This window comes from Phycodurus eques, chromosome 6 (genome assembly GCF_024500275.1).
Source record: "Phycodurus eques isolate BA_2022a chromosome 6, UOR_Pequ_1.1, whole genome shotgun sequence".
NCBI classification, from domain to species: domain Eukaryota; kingdom Metazoa; phylum Chordata; class Actinopteri; order Syngnathiformes; family Syngnathidae; genus Phycodurus; species Phycodurus eques.
The window spans coordinates 21,527,328-21,551,608 of record NC_084530.1 but is presented as its reverse complement, the minus strand read 5'-3'; the positions used below and the strand labels follow the sequence as shown (position 1 = coordinate 21,551,608).

Genomic DNA, 24,281 nt, shown 5'->3' with positions numbered 1-24,281 from the left:
CTGTAGAGCAAGTGTGTCAAACATACAATCCAGCCTGCCCCTTTGACATCAATTGATGTGCACCACACATTTTCAATGGGAGACAGGTCTGGACTGCAGCCAGGCCAGTCTAGTACCCGCACTCTTTTACGACGAAGCCACGCTGTTTTAACACATGCAGGATTTGGATTGGCATTGTCTTGCTGAAATAAGCAGGGGCGTCCGTGTAAAAGACGTTGCTTGGATGGCGGCATATGTTTCTTCAAAACCTGTATGTACCTTTCAGCATTAATGGTGCCTTCAAAGATGTGTAAGTTAACCATGCCATTGGCACTAACACAGCCCCATACCATCACAGATGCTGGCTTTTGAACTTTGCATCCATAACAGTCCGGATGGATCTTTTCCTCTTTGGCCCGGAGGACAATTTCCAAAAACAATTTGAAATGGGGACTTGTCGGACTACAGAACACTTTACCACTTTGCATAAGTCCATCTTAGAAGAGCTCGGGCCCAGAGAAGCCGGCTGCGTTTCTGGGTGTTGTTGATAAATGGCTTTTGCTTTGCATAGTAGAGTTTCAAGTTGCACTTACGGATGTAGCGTCGAACTGTAATTACTGACATTGGTTTTCTGAAGCGGCACAGTGACCGACTGGTTTGAGCCTCTGCCTCACAATTCTGAGGACCGGGGTTCAATCCCCGGTTTCCGCCTGTGTGGAGTTTGCATGTTTTCCCCGTGCCTGCGTGGGTTTTCTCCGGGCACTCCGGTTTCCTCCCACATCCCCAAAACATGCATGCAGGTTAATTAAAGACTCTAAATTGCCCGTAGGTCTGAACGTGAGTGCAAATGCTTGTTTGTTTCTATGTGTCCTGAGATTGGCTGGCAACCAGTTCAGGGTGTACCCCGCCTCCTGCCCGATGACAGCTGGGATAGGCTCCAGCGCGCCCGCGACCCTAATGAGGAGAAGCGGCTCAGAAAATGGATGGTTTTCTGAAGTGTTCCTGAGCCCATGTGGTGATATCATTTATCCATTGCAGTCTAGGAAGTCCAACGAGTTCACTGGTCAAACTAGCAATGTGTTGATTGCAGCGCTCTTGCCATCTCACTACCACTAAATACCCTAACAAGTTTGCCAAGGTGCACTCTCCACCAGTATTCAATTTTCTTCAAACTTTTCCAGCTCAAACCAAAACAATGCACTTTCTGGCATGTTTAAACCCTGCACATTGAGTACGGTTCCATACCGGTATCACCAGAGAAATGTATCCAAAATTTAGATGAGATTGTCAGTGTTGGCATCTTCCAGACATCACAGATTAAGACAATAGATAAAGCATGAGAGACTAGCATACATAATAGTCCAAACATATCTATAGGTCATATAACTGCTGTTGCAATCATGATACAGCACTCAGCTTTATTATAAATACTATATATATATATATATATATATATATATATATATATATATATATATATATTTCCAGTACCAAGAATACTTCCAGTAATATTTCCAGTACCAAGAATAAGAGCAGATGATGCACATGATAATCTCATCATCATCGAATGCTGCTGGTGCGTGAACGTTGGCCCGGTTTCATCACCATGGCAACCACCGTGGACTAAGGGGGCGTTTCTGCTCCTGGCGTGGAATATACACGCAGTTTTGGAGAAAAAAAAAAAAGAGAAAAAACGACACGACTCGGTTTAATCCGCGTGGGAGTCGTTCACACTAGGTAACAGGAGGACAACTTTTCGTGTCGAAACCCGACACATACACTCAGCCTCCCCACGGAACAGGTGACAGTGGGTATTTATTTATATCCACTCCCCCAGCCACGAGTCCGCTTACCTCGATCCATTTCTGCGCCTCCAAGCAGGCGGGCTCCGGGCGGCTCGCCTCCGCCGACCGGACGTCGCGACCTGCAGGCGGGCTGGCCATCGCCGGATAGGCCTATCCGTGTGTGGGACCCTCGGTGGTGGGAACTCGCCGAGTGTTGTGATGCGGCTCCCGGTAGTGCTATTTTGCGCCACGCGTGGACGGTACTCTGTAACCGGTAGTCTCCCGCAACGACCCACCACGAAGCCGCCCTAATAAAAAAAATAATAATAATGCTTGTTCTACGCAGAAGACGTGCGCGCGCGTGGTGGACGCTGTCCTCCGCCGACACGGCTGCGGGAGCGCGCTCGAGAAGGCGGGGACGCGCACGCAGGAATCTGCCCGATGAGTGTGTGTGTGCGTGCGTGTGTGTGTGTGTAAAAAGGACAGACGGGCCAAGTCAATTGCATAGTTGAGGTTAAGAAAAGTTGAAATGTGTGTAAAATTAAATTTGAAAACATCATCCATCTTCTACATATCTACAATTAATCTAAATAAAATGTATCCACCTTCTATACATTTACAATTATTCAAATTGTAATGAACAAATTGGGAGGGGGGGAAATGCAAAGTTAAGTCTACTATATCAGTAGTTTTTAGGTTTTTTTTTTTTTTTTTTTACAAATATTTTGTATTTACAATAAAAAGCATTTGGTGATCATGAAAAAATGTGAATGCCACGATACAAGACTCTTGATAATGGAAATGTTCAGTGTGTCTGATTGAATAACGGCATGGAGGCACTGTCCCCGACGTCCACGCAATCTTGCAGAGGTGTGTCAACCAGGACAGTCCCCAAACCATCCAGAGCATTTAGGAACTTCGGGCAAATGTCAGCCACCGCCTTGCAACCGAGGAGGTTTTTAACCACCTTGGTGACCTCAACCCAAGACACAAGAGACCGCCCCAAGACACAAGACCGCCTCAGAGATCCCAGACTCTGCTTCCTCATGGGAAGGCGTATCAGTCAGCAGCACCCCATCCCCACTATACACAATGTTGATGTTGCACTGCTTCCCTCTTCTAAGACTCGGGATGTTGGACCAGAATTTCCTCAAAGATGTCTGGAAGTCGTTCTCCATGGCCACACCAAACTCCTCCCACGCCTCAGCGACCACCAAAGCTGCATTCCGCTTGGCCAGCCGGTACTCATCAGCTGCATCAGGAGTCCCACAGGCCAAAAATGCCCGATAATACTCCTTCAGCTTGAGGGCATCTCTCACCGCTGGTGTCCACCTACAGGTTCAGGGGTTGCCGCAGCAACACTCACCGACCACCCAACGACCACAGCCCCGCTTGGCCACCTCAGCAATGAAGGCGCGGAACATGGTCCACTCGGACTCAATGCTCTCCCCCTCCCCCCGGAACGTGAGCAGTTCCGTTGGAGGTGGAAGTTAAAACTTCTTCTGTCAGGGGATTCTGTCAGACGTTACCAGCAGACCCTCACAATACATTTGGGCCTCCCAGGTCGGACCGGCATCTTTGCCCACCTTCGGCGCCAACACACCACCAGGTGGTGATCAGTTGACAGCTCTGCCCCCTCTTCACCAGAGTGTCCAAGACATGCTGCCGCAAGTCCGATGACACGACCACAAAGTCAATCATCGAACTGCGGCCTAGGTTGTCCTGGTGCACACCCTAATGCTTGAACATGCTGTTCATTACGGACAATCTGTGATGAGCACAGAAGTCCTATAACAGAACTCCGCTCAGGTTCTGATCCGAAGGGCCGTTCCTCCCAATCACGCCCTTCCAGGTTTTACTGTCATTGCCCACGTGAGCATTGATGTCCCCCAGCAGAACGATGGAGTACCCAGCGGGAGCGCTGTCCAACACCCCCTCCAAGGACTCCAAAAAGGGTGGGTATTCTGAACTCCTGTTTGGTGCATAGGCACAAACAACAGCCAGGACCCACCCCCCCCCCCACATGAGGGAGGCTACCCTCTCGTTCACCAGGGTGAACCCCAATGTAAAGGCTCCGAGCCGGGGAGCAATAAGTATACCCACACCTGCTCGGCGCCTCTCGCCATGGGCAACTCCAGAGTGGAAGAAAGTCCAACCCCTCTTGAGAAGACTGGCACCAGAGCCCTAGCTGTCTTTGGAGGTAAGCCTGCCTATGTCTAGTCAGAACTTCTTGACCTCACACACCAGCTCGGGCTCCTTCCCTGCCGGAAAGGTGACATTCAACATCCCAAGAGCCATCTTCTGTCGCCTTGGATCGGACCGCCAACATCCCTGCCTTCGGCCGCCGCCCAGTTCGCACTGCACCCAAACCCTATGGCCCCTCCCACCGGTGGTGAGCCCATGGGAAGAGGAACCATGTTACCCTTTCGGGTTGTGCCCGCCCAGGCCCCATGGGTGCAAACGTGGCCAGCAGGCGCTCACCTTCGAGCCCAATCTTGTACAGGACTGTGGGGAAGTCTTACACCACCATTGGTATTGTTTTAGCAACGCCATAATGATAATACCGTTTGTAAACGGAAGGCCATCAAGTAACGCACACTACCACAGACCTCCACCAAGGCTGAACTATCAAAAGTGAACAGAGTTCATAGAGCTTCGCTTTCAGGTTTGTCAGCTAGCAGGCTACTTCCTGGTTAATGGAGGATGAACACCGGGTAGCAAAATGATTTTAGAGGTTGGACGTTTCCAGTGGTACAAGTTTTAAAAAACAACTTTATTACATTTGTATAACACTAGGTGAATTTTGTTTTTGTTTTTTTAAAACTGTGAAAAGAGGTCACAAAAACAAACCTAGTGATAACCTAAGAATGTATTATAGTACTGTAGACTTAAGACCTTTTAACAGCAGATTCAAGAATTAGGTGTCGTTATATGGATAATCCTTATGCCTTATTTTTGGAAAATGTAGGATCTACAGATACAGTTTCATACAATTTTAACAGTGTGTGTTAATTTGTGTAATCACTTGGACCGCCATCACATCAAAAGCACTTTATTTGTGTCAGTAACAGCCACACCAACAGTGCGAAGAACACTGCAACACACACACACAATTCTAACTGTGCAAAGTAAAGCAAACTAATCAGCTCAATTGCACTCTTCAAATGAGTCATAGAGTCCATCATGTGAACAAACATTCTTAAAGCTACATTTAGGCTGTGAGGAACATCAGATCTCAACCAATTAGCAGCAAGTCATCTAAACAGTCCAAAAAGCACTTGTGCAAAAAATAAAATAAAATAAAATAAAACAGCAGTGGGATTTGTTTGTTCACATCTAAGGGGAACACAGTTTCAGCACATTTTCAACAGTTGTGCTAATAGTTCACAAGAAGAGGTGTATAACCTACATTTGTGTGTTTAGTGAAAACAATACTTGCTTAACAGTGCCTGGAAAATGCAGATAAATGTTTTTTTGTTGTCTACATTTTGTCCCGGTAGGGAATTTAAGCACGACACAGAGCCACGGCGGAGAAGCGTACTTCGCCGTGTCCTCGCTCCACAAATCCTCGGCACACTTTGGCAGCATCCTTGACATGAATTGATGGGAGAAAAACAAAGAGGTTATTAATGTTAAGGGGAATTGAAGTACAGTGGTACCTCATCTACAAGTGACCTGACTTAGTTTTGAGATACAGTCACCTGCCCCTTTCCCCTTGATGCCCAATGTGCCCTTTTGTCAATGTATTCATTTCTTTGCATGTTCTTGTGTGTGAAAGCCTTTCTGTGGCCTTTAAAAGATAAAATGTTATGTAAAACTGACCTTCAAAAAAAATGAGTTTGGATTAACCTAGTTAAGGAATCAAAGTTATGAGTTTGATTTAGCAAGTTTTTGAATGAGAGCAGGTCAGGCAGCATATGAGCTGTGCAATGAGTCAGAGGCGCCATAACAGGGCAGGCAAATCAGGCAGTTGCAACCCAGAATATATCTCCCTCTAATTTATCTCTCATACACAAACTTTTACAGCCATTAAAACAAATTCCTATTTCACACATCATTAATGCATTCCCACGCTGCTCTTGAATGCATCACCTATGGCGCGCACACCATCATATGTTTCTACGGACTGTACAGAATGCACATAGTATTGCACTTATTCCTGGAACATGGTTATGAAAACTGTACAGTATTTGGGAATTAATGACCCTGATCGCATTATGTTGATCAGAGTCGTGTTTCAAGGTTGTTGGTGGGCCTCAGGATTTCAAATTGGGCCACAGCCCTCAAAAGTTTGGGAATGACTCCATGCATAGTGTTTGATCTGAAACATGTCAGAAAATGGGAAAAAAATATGTCTTGTTTTGCTTAAAACAAATATAATTTGTTTGCTTTTATGGCGGACTAAGGTAACACAAAGTATTTACATTTGACTGAAAATCTGAGGCGTTTGACTATTTGGATTTTTTTGTAAATAGCTTAAAACCTTTTTACTTTCCATTTTGCATTAAGCTTGCTGACAACGATGTTTGACTGAATTTTTTTGCCATTGGGCCTTTATCTTGTGGCTTACTCTTCCCGGTCATTGTTGTGTTTTACCTGTGATGATTGTGCAGTTTTAATTATTGCATTTTCCCCCTTATGATTGTTCTTTTGGGAGAAATTGAACTTACATACCGTTAGGAGGGTCTCATCTTTGGTGGTTCCATGGTTTAGGGGGCCATTCATCTTCCCATCTTAATAGCAAATGAGACAGTCAAAACTTCATTGACAATCATTTAAAGTCATATTTTCCTTACCAAATTCAAGGAGCTGTCCATTCACGTTGACAAAGGCAATAAAGTGGAAGTTGACCTTATCTGCTTCTGGCTGCAGGGATTTTGAAAATTCATTCATTCTCATTCATCTAACATTTCTGTAACTGATAAAAAATAAAAACATAACCCCTTTGGACTGTGATAAAGTCAACTTACCCTACATTGTCCCTGTGCAGCAACCTCATTGTGAGCCTCATGGATTGCCTGAACAAAGAATATTTCCATTAAAAACAACGGCTTACAATTACACAAATTGAGGCCAATATTAAAATTAATAAAATGTTTGGACCCCAGAATAATCTGGAAACAAGGTGGAACGGTGTGGTCTGTTGCACCCCCAAGTGGGCATTAACCGCATGTACATGTGCAATCATGTACAGATTTGAACTTTTTATACCAAGTGCATACAATATTTAGCTCTCCAAGCACCACCACCATCATGACCAACATTAAAATACAGTACGTAGTAGTAGGCACAAGTGCTCATCAGAAACCAGAATGTTTTATTCCGAAAAAGTGTATTAAATAATATTGTAAGCCACTACATCATGCACAATTTAAACATTAACACTGCACTTAAATATAATTGGAAAAAAGAATGATTCCATTTAAATGTATTGTGCATGAACATATTTTTACTTAATTTTAAGAACCAGTTAAAGAGAATTTATTGTACTTAAATTCAGTACAACTGTAAAATGGACTACACATGAAAAGTAAAACTTACTGAAATTGATTTTTTTTTTAAATAAAAAAAAGGTTGAAATTGGCCGTATGCATACCTACAAGCTTCGTTCCAATACTATAATCACCTGGTTCTTGTCCAGATGTTTGGCACGGTCATCAGCAGACATCTTGGCAGTTTCATCCAGAAACTTCTTCAACACAGAAGCACTCTCTAAAACCAAAAACACTTTTTAAAAAATAAAATAAAAACTCCAATCATTTAAGTGTTTGCTGATTTACAACAGTTGCCTCATTTTCGTCAGCAATTGGGTCACACACATGGTAAACCTGATCAGTTTTTGTTAGCGTTAAATACAGCATGTTACCGAAGGTCAGTTTGCTTTGGTTGTTTGCCAGCGCGTGCAGCAGAGCGATTGTGCCGCAGGAATTGGTCGCCGTCTGCTTCAGGAAGTAGGCGTCCGAGCTCTGCACCACTTTATCTGCCTGCTGTTGTCTGAAAGAGTCATGCTGAGACACGCACACAAAATTTTATTAGTTAAATAAATAAAAATCCACACGCAGCACATGACATGCAAAATCTATAACCAATGAGTTAAAACAATAAAATAAAACGTGCTCAGGTTTGAATGACTATCATTCAGTGCAGGTCTACTAACTCAATAATAATACAGTATTGTTGAATTAATACCTCTGTCAACTGTCCTTTATAAAATATTTTACCACAAAAAAAAAAAAAAAAAAAAAAAAAAAAAATATACAGTATACACTTAACTTTTTTTGTAAAAACATTACTTCAATACACTGTTTTTAAATGTAACAGTTTCATGACAAACTTTACTTTAATGTACATATTACCATTTTTTCTTTTTTTTGCCAGCGGCGGGTCAATTTATTAGTTCTTGCCAGACAAAATTAGGTGTGTATTCCAGATACAGGCATTGCCAGCAGCATAATATAAATAGTCCAAAATTAAAGCCTCAAATAGTCTGGCTGCATGATGTCTGCATGCTATTTTTTTCTAAATATTCAAAGCTCATACCCATGCGCCGATTTTCCTTTCAGAAATAAAATCGTGGTGCCTTGAGATGAGTGACCATATTAGGTTTTCAAGATACGAGCAGTCATTTGGATGATTTTCTTGTTTTGACTTACGAGTGCAAACTCGAGATGAGAGCCCCGTATGGTGGCTTGTGTCAGATAGAATTTTTAAATGTATACGTTTATTGCCACTCTTGGGTGAGGTTTAATGTAGTTGTATTTGAAATGCTGATGAAGTGTTTCGGGGATAATACTTTGGGGTATATTAACAAAACATTGGGGGGAGGGGGGGTGGGATCCATTATTCTTGTCCAGGCTTGGTCCCTACATTAACTGATGACTCATCTCTGTTACAATCAGCATCCGCCAACCCTGCAAACTCAGCATCACCACACCCCAGAGGTATGTGGACTAGATGGATCACTGCCACACCCAAACATTGTTATCACCATAACCCCCCCCCCCCCCCCATCCCCACCCCCCACAGAAAAAAACTCCCCCTCCCCCAAAGTCAGTCATTGCGTCCCTAAATTACCTCTTGTGTGATGGGGAAGAGCAGCATCAGGGCACAGCACGGCTTCGGGACGGCGGATAGCTGCTCGGCCTCGAAGCCGAGGACGTCCACGAAATGCCAGCTCTCGCCCACGCCGACTTTAGTCATCAACTGTTGAAAAGCACGAACAAAAATAAAGTTGAATAAACATGCAGAGGCGAGATTAGCTGGCTAGTGGGGAGATGCTACTGCAGGGCCAGACAGACCACACCCATCATTAGCCGAGACGCTAACGGTGCCACGAGGATGCTGTAGATTCTGACTTTTTAAATGTTATTGTTTAAACGACGTTTTCAACCATTTCCACACCACAAAAGTGGCGTATTTGAATTGTACCATCGATGAACGACGTCTTGACCGCTCTTGGCAAAACTTACCGGATATTTAAACACAGTGACTCAGCATCAAAGGCTTTTTTTTTTTTTAAACTTTACCCACCCACCTTGTTCAGCACCTGTAAGCAGAAGACACAAAAACTCCACATTATTCCACCGTCGCCTTGAACGACTCAACTAATGGTGGTCGCGGTTATTTTAATTCACCTCAGGGTTGATTTCCATCGGAGTCCACTCCATGTTGGTAATGTTGATCGACGTTTTACTCGTGATGACTTTTAATATTTTCCAGCCACGCTAAATTCGGTGGTATTTATAAGACGCGGTTGTACCATTCGGTAGAATTCCAGAGGGGTGGGCTCACCCCAAATGGCCGTTCCTATCTCGACAGTGGCCGTCACTGATTGATTTGATAACTTTACAATTTATTTCATTTAATGTGATGTTAAGAAGAAAGAAGAAAGTGGGGAAATATACCATTTTGGGTAAAATGGTGAGATGCCAAAAGTGTAACGTACCAATCAAAAGCAATCACAACATGGCTTGAAAGAAAATGGAAGCTATCTTCTGTCTTATCCAACTGCATCTTTTTTTGTCTCGAATGCTTATTTTCAACATTTGGCGTTCCATGTTCCTTTGGGTTACACGTTGTCTTCGTATAACTTTGGCGTTCGTAGTCCAAGTTTATGAACGGAGAAAAAAAGCACTGCATTCCTAATTTCATGGTATAATGGGACGCTATACTGCTCATAGCCATAGGATGAGGTGTGCCTGGTTAACACAGAAGTGTCAACGCAGAGTTTTGTGATGTTGTTTTGTAGACGTGCTATTTGCAAAATATCGAACAAGACTGTAAATACATATATTGCTTTGATGTTTTAACCAAACTTCACTTCTTTCTTTGGCATTCCGTCAATTTCAGATGGAATTACAATTTAGATCAATCATTTCCTGTATATGCCAGCTGTCCCAAGAGGAGACAGTTATGTCAGACTAATTCCTCTTTCCGTACAAGCCCTGCCAAGACAATAAACCTGAAAGGAAATCCTCCTCCTTCCATTAGTTATTAATGATAACGAGGAGGCTGTGGAATTGGACTCCACCGTATGCCGAGGAAGCCGAACAAATGTTGCATTAATTCTGCCTGCTCAATAAATGATGATCTATGGTTATGGTTGTTGAACTGTTGCAGAGCTAGAGTGCGTAAGAGGGCACTAGTGCAATCACATTCCTATTGCACAGACACAAAAAGGTGAATCGTGGTGCATTTCACTGCATGTTACAAGTGAATGTGAGAAAATAAACTAAAATAATAATAGTCGTTCCTCGCCATCTCGCAATTAACTTTCTGCAGTTCCACTGTATTGCAGATTTTTAAACCATCCATCCATCCATCCATTTTCTGAGCCGCTTCTCCTCACGAGGGTCGCGGGCGTGCTGGAGCCTATCCCAGCTGTCATCGGGCAGGAGGCGGGGTACAGCCCTGAACTGGTTGCCAGCCAATCGCATGGCACATACAAACAGACAACCATTCGCACTCACAGTCACGCCTACGGGCAATTTAGAGTCTCCAATTAATGCATGTTTTTGGGATGTGGGAGGAAACCGGAGTGCCCGGAGAAAACCCACGCAGGCACGGGGAGAACATGCAAACTCCACACAGGCGGGGCCGGGGATTGAACCCAAGTCCTCAGAACTGTGAGGCTGACTGCTCTAACCAGTCGTCCACCGTGCCGCCATTTTTAAACCATACATATCTAATTTTATATGGTGGATTTTTCACTCGGCGGCATGGACTCCATTTTTTACTCCAGTAATTTTTTTGGGTAGAATCCGAGCGATTTCACTATACTGATTTGCTATCTTGAGAACTAATTTGTCAGGTTTTAGTATTCATAACGTGCTAGTTGACTGTGTAGCAGTAAAATGAAATTAAGAATATTTCTCACACCAGTAAGCAACAATAGTATAGTTTTATTAGTTATAGTTTGCGCAAGTGGCTGGACTGAAGGTGTTACCATTGTTTTCATTAAAAACACCACCAAGTAGTGTCGCCATTTTGTTGCAGTGGGTACGTAGGCTTCCCCTACTCAAGGAGACAAGTTAGCAATCCCAAACCAGCAACAACAACAACAACAAAAAGCAGAGATTGCTGCTTTATTTTCAGTTGTTTCGCTTCCTCATTGGCGTCTACTGCTGGGCAAAAGCTCGAGGAAAGCCACATCTCCCATGGTGCTTTGCGCTCACCGGGGTGTGGCGCGTCCACACACTCACACGCCCACAAGAGTTTTTCCGAGCGGACTTGAGGCTGTCCGTCCTTCTAGTCCTCTCTTGCTTCGCCTCGCCGCTTCTCTCCGTGCACTCACCGGGTGGGACAGCTGCAGCTCTGCGGTAAGTCGGTACTCATCTTCGGTTCGACGGGAACCACTCGGAAAGTTGACACTGTGACCTGGTCGGGCTTCAACTTTGGGGGTTGGTTGCTTAGGTCTAATTTTTTCTAATTTTATTTTTTATTTTTTTTTTGTCCCTTTGACAGAATTTATTCTTGTAGGGGGAAAAAAAGGAAACCAACTCCTGTCAACATGGTGAGTCACTTTCCTGCGTTTTCTTTCTCAACGCTTCACATTAAAAACTAAATTCAGCACTGTATAGTTTGGAAATAGGTCATCATAGTGTGAAAGGAGCGAGATCCGTTATATATGCAAATGTTGGACTCATGATAGTAAGAAGAAGGAAAAAAACCATCGACTTCCCAAAACAACGCCCACTTTAAGCCGAATTACATAACACTTGAGCGCCTTTTTTTTTTTCCCCCTTTTTTACTGTCACACTTAGTACTATATAAACACCCATTCGACACTCATCAACTTACCAGTTTACTGTAACTGTAAATTAGTGGAGCTAAAAGAGCATTTATGTAGCTCAATTATAGTATTATTCATACTCATCCCTGCCTTAAAAGCAGGGATGAGTATAACCTGTGCACGTGGCCCACCAGGACATTTAATCCTGTATGTACTGCAATTCTTAAAAAAAAAAAAAAAAAAAAAAAAAAAAGCCCCCACATATCCATAAATGCTCATAATATATCATTAAAAATTACAAAATAAACATTTGTTTGAAATTTGGAAGCAAATTGGTCCTCGGAGGTCCCCGTTAGGAAAAAGGCTGGCCACCTTTGACACCTTAGTTGACTCTGGCATCAAGGGGTGAAAAGGTCACTAGTTCAAGGCTGATGAAGTAACGTATGGCAATAAAATAAGCTTCTTTTTTTCTGTTGGGAGGAGCTTGGTTTGTGTGACTCAAGTCGGCTCTTTCTCATTTGGGTGGGGTCTGTCGGTCTGGACGTTTGTTTTAAAACACCCTTTTTCAGTCAGAGGACACCAGCCACCCTCCCTCTTAAAGGATAATCATCAGTGCCCCTCAAAGTCAGGGTGGAGCCGTTATGTCGTCTTTCAAATGGAGCGGTTGCTGTCTGCGGCGAGCCCTTGTACTGTATCCAAGGCAACGGGATAGAGTATAAATAAAAGGAGTGGCGCGCACATCTGCCTCACATTTCTGAGGTTCATGGTTTGCTTCTTCATGTTCTCCCAGTCCCCGTGCTTATGTAACAAACAAACATTCACACTCACGTTCACACCTAAGGACAATTTAAAGTAGGTGTGAATGTGAATGTAAATGTTTGTTTGGCTATGTGTGACCTGCGATCAGGCCACGCGTGTTGCCCGCTTCTCTCGCCCAAAATCAGATGGGAGAATCTCCAGCTCATCAACGACCCCCGAAGTGCTATAGAAGATGGACGGATGGATGGTATCATATCGCAATGGAGTTTTATAAGTGATTGATTGGCGTCCAGTCCAGGTGGTACCTCGCTTCTCTCGCCAAAAAGTCAGCTGGGATAGTATCAGCACACATGACTGAGCGGCGAAATTGATTATTCAAAGAATGAAATCAGATTTTGGGGGCTTTTTGCCTGCAATGATTACATTTAAATCTATTCGAAGTCCGACCGTCGTGCAAGTCAGACAAGACTGAGAGAAGATAGAAAATTGTTGCCATTGCAAGCACTGTTCCGATACTTTCGGAGTGGAGCGCATCATCTTTTTTGCGAGCCAATCAAAACTTGTCGCGGTCAAAACCCCTCAAGTTTGGCAAAGGCTGATGCCGTGACTCACTCGCTGAAACATTCCAGATCGATGTCCAATGTGTTCTTGTCCAAATATCGGCGTTCTTTGTCCGGAGAGGCACGTAGACGTTGATTAGATTTCAACTTGTGCTGCTGCTACTCAGCGTGTTTATCAAGAGAAGCACATGAACATTTTGGGAATTCCTCCTGGCTGGAAAACACAAAACGGCCGCTTGTTTTTTGTCGTTGGCCTTCCACATGATTTGGCAGTTTTTGCTGTGCCATTCCTGCGGTTTTACTTCCCAAACATCTCGCACCCTTTGGAATGAGAAGCCACGCGGCCGTTTAATCATTCAATGTGAGGGCGTGAACGCAAGCCCCGGCATTCTGTTCTTATCGCAGCAGCTTTGTCTCGCGGCGTATTGATGAGTTTGCCTTTCGCCTGCACATTCTTACACCCAGTTAGCCATAATCAAGTGATAGAACGGTGACTTCGTCGTCAAACAAGAGCCGTTTTGTGTAAACTATTGAGCGAGTGACCAACAGAGGAATGCGAGGCGCACATCTGCGAGTCATTATGTGTACACGGATGATGTGTTTTCATTTCATTGACTGATTCTGTAATCTCTGTTACAAATATACTGAATAATAAATAATGATATTGACTATACATAAATAATACAAACCAAATGTAGCGCAATATTGCATTATACACCATTATACTACAGTATCATATTTTTATATTTTGGTGGAGTATTTATTACAAATATTATGACTCTAAATATAAAATATACTATATATATCTGAATGTAACAAGGAGCCTGAATATATACTGTATACACTTGTATTTATAAGTGTGTTTTTCCTTTTTCTTTTTTTATACTGTATATCATTTTGGTGTTCTTTTTCTTTGTTCAAATTAAGCAAGCCAGCAAAAAATCACTAAGTATAATAGGGTAATTTTAAAAAAATAATATTACAACTATTGTATCATAAATTACTAAGTACAAATGAAATATACATAAATGTAATGTAAAACAAATTGTAGCTATTTTAGAATACAGTATTCATACAGTATAATCTTTTATTTATTACAATTGTAAAAAAAAAAATACAAACTAAGTCAAATTTTTAAATGTAAAATTATTTAAAGTAGACAGTAAATATTTATGATAATCTGAATTAATATAGAAAATAAATTGTTCCTCCCCAGATCCCTGATTCTTTAATGGAAAACTACAGTAACTAACTAAAAGGAACTAAAACGTTTTGTGTTATTATAGAATGTCATTGAAAATGTAGAGAACATAACTATATATGAAAATGTCTACCTTCATTTTTCACAAGAATAAATCAAGAGATGAAAAAGAAGTCTCATTTTTGTGAAATTTACTGTAACAGTCAAAACAATTGATTTATAATATTTTCTCAGCAGCCATAACTTGAAGTTGTTGCTCAATAAGCCAGCCACCGTTTTAGAAACAGCTTTCAGTATGATGCACCTCTCCAGGGTATACACAGTCATATATTACAACTTCCTACTTTGTAGGAGGCTGATCCTGTTGTTGTTGTTGCAGGCCAGCAGAGGAACCGTCAAAGCCAGCGCCAACTTCAACGCCGACGCCGACGCCGAGGTCCTGTACAAGGCCATGAAAGGCCTGGGTAAGAATATTCCTATTCCTATTCCATACATGCCCCCTGACGCGTCACCTGACCACAAACTGTGCTTGCGGCGGTGTTTGCACTAGACAGTCAAACACGAGTGAAACTTCAGAGGCAGACCAGCAAACACGTGCTGTAATTACACGTCTGAGATAATACAGTAAATATAAGGAGCGGCTGCAAGAGACAGGACAGGCCTGTTGTTATACCATAAAGGGCACCTGGAAAGTATTCACAGCGCTTCGCTTTTTCCGCATTTTATTTTACAGTAACCGTATTCCAAAATGGAATACATTCATTTCCCCCCCCCCTCAAAATTCTACACACAACACATAGGGTGTGTAACAACATAAACATGAAACTACAGTGGTGCCTTGAGATACGAGTTCAATTCATTCTGTGACCACGCTCGTAACTCTAAACACTTGAATCTCAATTTATCTTTCTTCATTGAAATGAAGCCTCCCACAAAACGACGACAACAATTTCTGTAATTTGTTTTTTAAAAGGGAAAATAGCACACTCTAATAGTTTACTTCATAAGAACATATAACAATAACACACCGTAATTAAAATCGAATGAAACAGTTTGTGCATCATGATTAATTTATTCTAGTGTGCATGACTTGGCCACCGGGGGAAGTATAGTACAGTCATGCAGACAAACGAAGAATCATTTCACAACTATTGTGACTCAGTAAGCTGTAGTAATATTAGTAATTTTTTTGCAGAGGATGAAGCGTATGCACCAAAGCACTACTTTTCTGTTACTCAGGACGTGTCGAATAGAAGTTGCTCCCCTGTCTTCAACACAATTCCTTGGCACCAAGATGCCTCAACATGGCACCAAAGTACTACTTTTCTATTAGACAAGGCAATTTAGGGTGTTTTGGAAAGAGCACAAAAACAATGAATAGGTACGTTTTTTCAGCAAACAATGGAGATTAGGTTAAAAAAAAACTTAGGTGAATTCTCGAGAATCGCAAACACCGGGGAACGACTGTATTTAGTAGTTAAATTATTCACCTCAAACAAACCACCTTTACATGAGGCTCATCAATAATGTTAGCTGGTATAGTAGCCTAAAAAACACGCTAGGACAAACTGAAGCGACATCACACATGAGCAAACAAATATGCGCATAAACGCTTTTCCGTTATTTTCCGTTCTTTTGTGGGGGGAGTCAATAATCAGACCAAGAAATAAGTTCAATTTAGTATTAAGCAAATTATTAAAGTCATACAACCACATTTGTACAGCATGCTGGAATTCAGCCAACGAGTTAGGCCGACAGATTATGTGAATACATTCTGATGCGTTCTAAAAGATGTGATGTTGTGTCATAAGCGTTCTTTGTGGTCCCCCCAGGCACAGACGAGGAAGCCATCTTGCAGCTGCTGACATCCCGCAGCAATGCCCAGCGTCAGCGGATCATCGCCGTCTACAAGACTCTCTTCGGAAAGGTGAGATGACGTCGCGGGACCTCGCCGCTTGAGGGGTTTTAAAGGAGACGCTATGCATTTTGTCGACAATTGAAAACAGTTCCCACGTGTTTTAGTAACATTTATGTGACATGTTTTCGTCAAAATACCCTTATGATCAAGAATAACTAAAATGTGTGCCTTTTTCTAAATATTGTGACAGTGTTCTTGTTAGATTAAACTATTATTGTTGTAAAATCGTGACTTTTTCTTATTTAAAAAAAAAAAATCATTTCATCAACCATTTCACACTTAAAGGTCCCATATTGTGGCTAGACCACCATAGAGTGACTCTCTAACATGGACTTAGTATAAAAGTGTTAATTTTATTTCAAAAACTTTTGTCATACGAGTGTCCAGAAAAAGGCCCCGCTAACAGTTACTTCAGTTTGACCCAGTTTTGTATCAAATTTGTCCATATTTGGCCTTTCCTCTGATTGGTTGCCTCTGTGCAGAAGACCCACTTGTGAGAGCACACGTGTTTGTTATGTTGACAGCACTGGCTCAGAGCGGAGAGGTAGGTGGAGATCTTCGCTGGTGACGTTTATAAGCTCGAGAAATACAAATGACCTGATTTCAGGCCTCTTGGCAGAAAAACGTCTGGAACTCAGGAAAGCATGGACGATTTTAAATCATATTTCACATTTACTGAGGCACCATAGAGCCAATATTACATGCCAAATACTAGAAAAAGTTGGTTTGGTAAAATACGGCACCTTTAATTGTTGGGCAGGTACTCAGGAGAGCCAACAATTTGTATACAAGCAAAAGTCACTTACCTATCATACGTCTCCTTTTCAGGATCTGACACAAGACCTGAAGGGGGAGCTTGGGGGTAAATTTGAGACTCTCATCGTGGCCCTGATGACTCCGCCCCTTGCCTATGATGTCATGTCACTCCGCAATGCCGTCAAGGTAAGTTAATATACAGTCAAACACAGTTTGCAGTGGTGTACACCTGAGATGCGTCATACTGAGAACGTTTCGTAATAATAATCTTGTTTAGCTACACGGATGGGCAAAACTGTGCCACGCACATCATCTGGAGAAGTTCGGAATCAATATTTAGGTAATAACAGAAGAAAAACATACATTTAGATAAAATACGTGATACTCACCAGAGATGCAGATTTTTGAATATATTAATGTGTGTCGTTTTGCTAGTCGAAGTTGGCTATAATCGGTTTTGCTCTGACCAACCAGAGGACGGAAAAATGCTGACATTAGTGTGAGGTGAATTTGAAATGTGCTTGGTTAAAAGAACAGCCCCATTGTTAATATAGTTAATTACTGTACATCGACCAGCACTACTGATTCTGAAAGCCCTGGGCAGATTAGAGTGACATGGCAACACACAGAGGCTGGAATCTAATTGGACAAATGACAATTCAACACACAAAATAAGAATAACCTGTTGGGAATAAATTATTAACATTTCATGGAACAAATATTTGAATTTAGGTTGTAAATGTGGGTCAGTGTGTCTGATAGTGGTTAGGCCAGGAGAGAAGGTCATGACCGCCTACCTTTGGGCATCTTTATGACGTTAGAATTTTTAATAGTCGAGCTAATATTTTGAGTGCGATTGTGAGAATTCGCTCTTTGATCACTAGGGGGCAGGCACCGACGAGAAGGTGCTGGTGGAGATACTAGCGTCTAGGACCGCTCATCAGGTGAAGGACATCGTAGCTGCCTATCGACAAGGTAACCCTTCTTTTAACACATGCACTGTTCCCAAACTTGATCACAGATTTATTTATTTTTTTGCTAGAAATTGTCTTCTCGTCTATCGCGGAAATCCGACGTCACATGTTTTTGTGCTCATCTCGTAGCATTTTGGTGCCAAGGAACTATGTTAGAGTGAGTTGAAGCGCTTCGTTTAACATAATCAGTGTTTTGCCGCCAGGCAATTATTAATCTCTTTCAAGGGTGCGTCAATATGATTTATCGTTATCCGCGGCAGGGATATATCCCAATTTGTTGAAAGCACTTTGGAATGTGACTATTTCTTTTTTAAATTCCACTTTGTCTTTGAAATGTGATTTTCTTAAAGTCTGCCTTTTTTTTTTGTAAAATTGCAAATTTGCATTATTTTCTTGAGATTTTTTTTCTCATAATAGTAAGACTTTATTCTCTTAACAAACTAATATAACTTTCTCATATATCATGACTTTTTTCCCCCAAAAAAATACGCTCCTAAAAATTCTGACTTTTTTTTGCAAAAACTTCAATTACACAATTTAAAAAAGTTCTGCTTGAAAATATGAAAAAAATGCAAATGTTAGTTTTATTTTTGTAGAAAAGTCAGACTTTATGAAAAAAAAATCATTTTTTTTCTCGGTTTATGTAAAATTATCAGTCTCAAAAGATTATATGATTTTTCATCTTTAAAATTGACTTTTACATGCAAAATTGTGACCAAAGCTGCATTTTTTTTTTTTTTTATAAAATGTTTTATTGTAACACTCCGCCACTTTCTGTAACTTTATTGTTTTTTTTCTTGAAATGTATGATAAGATTCCAAATGTCCTTTTTTTCCCCACAAAATGATCTGATTTTATGAGGAAGAAGGTTTTTTGCTTGTAATAATATGACTATGTTGAGAAAAAATGCGACTCTCGTTTTTGCAAAAAAGGTTTGGACTTTATGAGAAGATTTTCGCTTTTCGTAAAATGACGACTCTCACAAGAATACAGGCAAAATATGACTGTTTTTAAATTATTACTTTTTCCACATAAAATCTTCCTCTTCTTCTTTTTTTGTCTTTTTCTTTCTTTCTTATGACGACTTTATTACGGTGTGGTGCCAATACTCTTTTGTAAATGACTAAACTATTTTCCAGACTCACAAAGTTCTGAGCCAACAGTAACTCCGCAGTAAAGAGAAGTGGAAAAAAAAAAACCTTGAAACTAAAAATGAAAGTGGAAAATAAAGAAACAAAAAGCGCTCTGTGGAATTATAGTTTTTGCTTGTAATGGAATATGACAGTTGTGGATTTTAAAAATGTTTTCATATTTTGCCCAGAGTACGATGACGACCTGGAGGAGGACGTGTCAGGCGACACCTCAGGTCACTTCAAACGGCTCCTGGTCATCCTGCTCCAGGTCAACAACATCTCCTACTATCTACCTGTTTTATCTCCTGGGATCCATTTGAATTTTGACCCATGGAAATGGTCTTCCATTAGTAGTGCTGTATTGGTATTCATGTATTATTCAGCTGTTCAAGGAGTGAATAGTGCAGGTTTACATTCTCATCTCTGAATGTTGTCCACACAGGCCAACAGGCAGACTGGCATCCAGGAGGCAAACATCCAGGCTGATGCTGGGGTAAGTCCTTAGAATATGACAAAATGTCATCATTAAATCTTTAATACAATCATTTGTTAAAGCAATGATCCAAACAAACATTCAAACATGAACTGCCTTGATTAAACCAAGACAAAAAAGTGAAAGAAATGGTTTCAAAATGTAGGGTTGGACATGCAATGGCATGTCTGGGCACCTAGATAAAGCAAGAGGAGCATTCAGGTCAACTAAGCCCCTCTAGTTAGTTCCAAGTAATCACAAATTAACTAACTAGCTAGCCAGCTAACTAGCAGACTTGGATTGTGGTCAGTAAAGTAGCTAGCGGTTTGCTAAATAAGTGGCTGTTTGCTAACTAATCCACTAGATAACTAATTAGTTAGCGAGCTGACTAACATGAATTACCTACCTAATAAAGTCTCTTTAATTGTGTTTAGTTACCTAGCTAGCTAGTGAACTATTGCTTGCTAACTGCAAACAAACTATAACAGTCAGAAATTGGTTGCTAACTAACTAGCTAACTACAGAACTAAAGCACAGTGGCAGCATTTAAGTTATTTGGCTAGCTAGTTAGTTAGATACCTATTTACTGTTAGTTAGCTGGCTAGCTAGTTAGTTGCAGAGGTGGGTAGAGTAGCCAAATATTGTACTCAAGTAAGAGTACTTATACAAGTAAAAAGTAGTCATCTAAATATTTACGTGAGTAAGAGTAAGAAAGTGGCGGCACGACCCGGGTTCAATCCCCGGCCCCGCCTGTTTGGAGTTTGCATGTTCTCCCCGTGCCTGCGTGGGTTTTCTCCGGGCACTCCGGTTTCCTCCCACATCCCAAAAAGCATGCATTCATTGGAGACTCTAAATTGCCCATAGGTGTGAATGTGAGTGTGAATTGTTGTTTGTTTGTATGTGCCCTGCGATTGGCTGGCAACCAGTTCAGGGTGTACCCCGCCTCCTGCCCGATGACAGCTGGGATAGGCTCCAGCACGTCCGCGACCTTAGTAGGGAGAAGCGGCTCAGAAAATGGATAGGATGGATGGAGTAAGAAAGTTCTTAATGAAAAAAACTACTCAAGTAAAGAGTAACTTGTGAGTAACTTCTGATTTTTAAAAAAATCAGATAATATATGGGAGGGCGGCACGGTGGACGACTGGTTAGAGTGTCTGCCTCACAGTTCTGAGGACCGGGGTTCAATCCCCGGCCCCGCCTGTGTGGAGTTTGCATGTTCTCCCCGTGCCTGCGTGGGTTTTCTCCGGGCACTCCGGTTTCCTCCCGCATCCCAAAAAACATGCATTCATTGGAGTCAAATGACATTAGTGATTGGTGCAACGGGCATCATATGCGGAAGTCGAAGATGATTTATAAAAATAGACACGCACGCGCAAGAATGGATAAATAAAAGTAGCGAACGGCATGTCGATCATTGTAACGGAGTAAAAGTATGGATCCTTCTTCACATAAGTACTCAAGTAAAAGTAAAAAGTACGGTACATTTAAAGTAAAGTACTCTGACAAGTGCTCGTCGTCATCGTTGTCGTAGGTCCTCTTCAAGGCCGGCGAGAACAAGTTCGGCACCGACGAGCAGACCTTTGTCACCATCCTGGGAAACCGCAGCGCCGAGCACCTCAGGAAAGGTTTGTGCATGGGAGAACCAACATGAGGAGCAGTCGCAACATTGATCAGCTCACTTTCTGGGTTTTGTGCTTTTCAGTGTTTGACGCCTACATGAAGCTGTCGGGCTACGAGATGGAGGAGAGCATCAGGAGGGAGACATCCGGAAGCCTCAGAGAGCTTCTGCTCGCCGTCGGTAAGGGCAAACACAAGATCAACACTTTACTTTTTCTTATTTCTTGTAAAATTATGACAATTTTTATCATATTTAGATTTTTCTTCTAAAATGATGACCATTCGTTTATAACAATTATTATTATTATTATTAAATTATGACTTCATTCTCTTAATGTTTTCACTTTTTTTCTCATAAAATTACAACTTTGTCCTTTCAATATTTTGAGATTATTCTTGAGATATTATGACTTTTTTCTTGTAATATTAGTTTTTTTTCTTTGCTTCCCCTTGTACAATTATGACTTGATTCTTTCAATAGTTTCATGTTATTCTTGTAGAATTAGGACTTCATTATTCTAATGTTTTTAATTTTATCCTAAAATTCGGAACCTTAGAAATAGGACTTCATTTTTTTAATATTTAGACTTTTTTTCGTCATACAGTTATCACTTTTTCCTTGGAAAATAATGATGTCATTCTAATATTTTTAGGCTTTTTTTCCAAAAAAGTCTGACTTTATTTCTAAAATAGGGACTTCTCCAAGATCCTTTTAATATTTTTATTTTTTTCTCAAAAGAATAAATATTTTTTGTAATGTTTGTAAAGTTGTGTAAAATTAAAATTTTCTTCTTGTAATAAAAAAAATGTGTTTCTTCTAAAATTATGACTTTATCCTTGTAATAAAATTACATTTTCTAAAATTACCACTTTGCCTTGCATATACAGTATTATAATAATACATAATATATAGTGATATATGTTATTTATAATAATATAATTTGACTTTTTTTGTAAAATTCTGAATTTATTTTGTAATATTACTACATTTTTCTCATATGACTTTATTCTTGTAAACTTACAATTGTTTTCTTTGGAAGTCACAGCTTTTATCCTTTAGTATTTATGCTTTTTTTGGGGGGGGGGGGTAAAACTATGAGTATTTTGATTTACCGTAGTGACAGTCTTGTAAAAAAAAAAAAATTACTTTATTCTAGTAAATATTTTATTGCAGTAGAATTAACACTACTCTTGCAGTGTTTAGACTTTTTTTCCTGACTTTTTCTTGTAGAATAACTCCATTTGTTCACGTAAAAATTCTGATATTATTCTTATACAATTCTGAATGTATTAGTGTAAAATCTAAACGGTTTTCTCCGTCTTTCCCTCAATAGTGAAGTGTGCCAGGAGCGTCCCGGCCTATTTTGCTGAGACTCTGTACTACGCAATGAAGGTACGATGAACGATGGATAACGGATGGATAGACAGATGGGTGGATGAATGTAGTAATAGAAGATTTAGATATGAACAATGTTTGTATGTTGTTGTTTTTTTCAGGGTGTTGGAACTGACGACAACACTGTGATCCGTGTGATGGCCAGTCGCAGCGAGGTGGACTTGTTGGACATCCGAGCTGAGTTGAGGAGGATGTTTGCCTGCTCGCTCCATTCCATGATCATGGTACACACATTAACGCCACTTCTTCTTCTTGTAATATCACCATCTTATTGTTTAATACTACTATACTGTTTTCTTGTAAAATTATGACTTAATTCTTGACATGGCTTGATGTAATATATCCATTATATTCTTTAATACCACAATTTTTTTTCTTCTAAGATTTTAACTTCAATTCTTTTAATATTTGGACTGAATTGTTTTAATATTGACTTTATGTTAAAAAAAAATTACCACTTAAAAAAAAAAAAAAAGTTTTATTCTTTAAATGTTTTTACTTTTTCTTTATATTATTATTATTATTATTTATATTATATTACTTTAATACTTTGTCTTATCTCCCTAACGATCTAAACTTACAACTATATTCTTGGGATATAAAACTTTTTTTCTCATAGAATTATGAGTTTTTAAAAAATATTTTGCCTTTTTAGTAAACGTCTGATTTCATTCTTGTAAAATAAATTATTTTTTTCCTGTAAAATTATGAATTCACTCTTTTAATATTTGACTTCATTCTTGTAATATTGCAAGTTCATTTCTATAAGACTTTTTTTTTTTCCTGTTATGTTACAACTTTAATATTTGAATACTTTGACTGTTTGATAATAATAATAACAACATATTTGTATAGCATACATTTATTCTATGTTTAAAGAACTTCTTGGAAATACCAGTCACAATTATGAATGAAATAAGGGAGAAATAAATACTACACAGTTTAATTTGATCATGAGAATAGTCATTATTATTTGACATAAATAATAGTATTATTTGATGTTTTTATTTTATTTATCTTAATAAAATGAACAACAGCTTGAAAATTGAACTCGAAAGTACTAGTAAAGTGATTCTTTTTGAGAAATAATGGAGGCTGACATTGTTCTCAAACTTTGCGTGTTTTTGTTTGTTCTCTTGATTCTGTAGAGCGACACTAGCGGCGACTACCGCAAGGCTTTACTCCTTCTCTGCGGCGGGGATGACGCGTAACCACAGCAACAGTGGCTAACCCGACGCCTACCTCCAGTGGTTTTGGGAGACGACCGAGCTCGTTGGAAGTTACTCACCGCATAAACGTTGCCGACAGACGAGCCGTCGGGTGCTTTTTAAACTCTTAATAGCCGATCTTTGAAAGGTAGCTAACGTTTCACTTTCTCGTTCAATCTGCTTTTTAACAATGGTCCGCTAATTTTACGAATGATTCTATTTCTATGTGTTTGCACTTGTTTGACACATGACTCAATAATAAACTTTTCAATTGATGAAGTACAATTAAATAT

At 40.4% G+C, this 24,281-nt stretch overlaps 3 protein-coding genes across 8 annotated transcripts in view; 1 reads left to right on the top strand and 2 right to left on the bottom strand.

Annotated features, from left to right (window-relative positions):
- limch1a (LIM and calponin homology domains 1a) overlaps positions 1–2,150 on the bottom strand; it is a 45,027-nt gene extending 42,877 nt beyond the window's left edge. For all 6 annotated transcript variants that reach the window (XM_061679654.1, XM_061679657.1, XM_061679658.1 and 3 more), the window contains exon 1: positions 1,833–2,150. In XM_061679654.1, the coding sequence (XP_061535638.1) occupies positions 1,833–1,922 (90 nt within the window). In that variant the 5' untranslated portion in view covers positions 1,923–2,150. The remainder of the gene's footprint in view (positions 1–1,832) is intronic.
- Positions 2,151–4,805: 2,655 nt separating this feature from the next.
- Positions 4,806–9,540, bottom strand: uchl1 (ubiquitin carboxyl-terminal esterase L1 (ubiquitin thiolesterase)). Its single transcript, XM_061679575.1, has 9 exons — positions 9,398–9,540; positions 9,298–9,309; positions 8,838–8,966; positions 7,630–7,771; positions 7,390–7,475; positions 6,734–6,781; positions 6,560–6,629; positions 6,438–6,496; positions 4,806–5,352 (listed from the first exon to the last, which is right to left on the bottom strand). Exons 1-9 carry the CDS (start codon positions 9,428–9,430, stop codon positions 5,269–5,271), a joined length of 663 nt encoding a protein of 220 aa, XP_061535559.1. The 5' UTR covers positions 9,431–9,540; the 3' UTR covers positions 4,806–5,268.
- A 1,758-nt stretch (positions 9,541–11,298) lies between these two features.
- anxa5b (annexin A5b) lies at positions 11,299–24,281 on the top strand. The gene is made up of 13 exons (XM_061678974.1): positions 11,299–11,581; positions 11,727–11,775; positions 14,894–14,978; positions 16,347–16,441; positions 17,261–17,374; positions 18,073–18,163; positions 19,484–19,563; positions 19,738–19,788; positions 21,299–21,392; positions 21,470–21,565; positions 22,719–22,777; positions 22,882–23,004; positions 23,929–24,281. The coding sequence occupies exons 2-13, from the start codon at positions 11,773–11,775 to the stop codon at positions 23,989–23,991; spliced, it is 954 nt and encodes a 317-aa protein (XP_061534958.1). The 5' UTR covers positions 11,299–11,581; positions 11,727–11,772; the 3' UTR covers positions 23,992–24,281.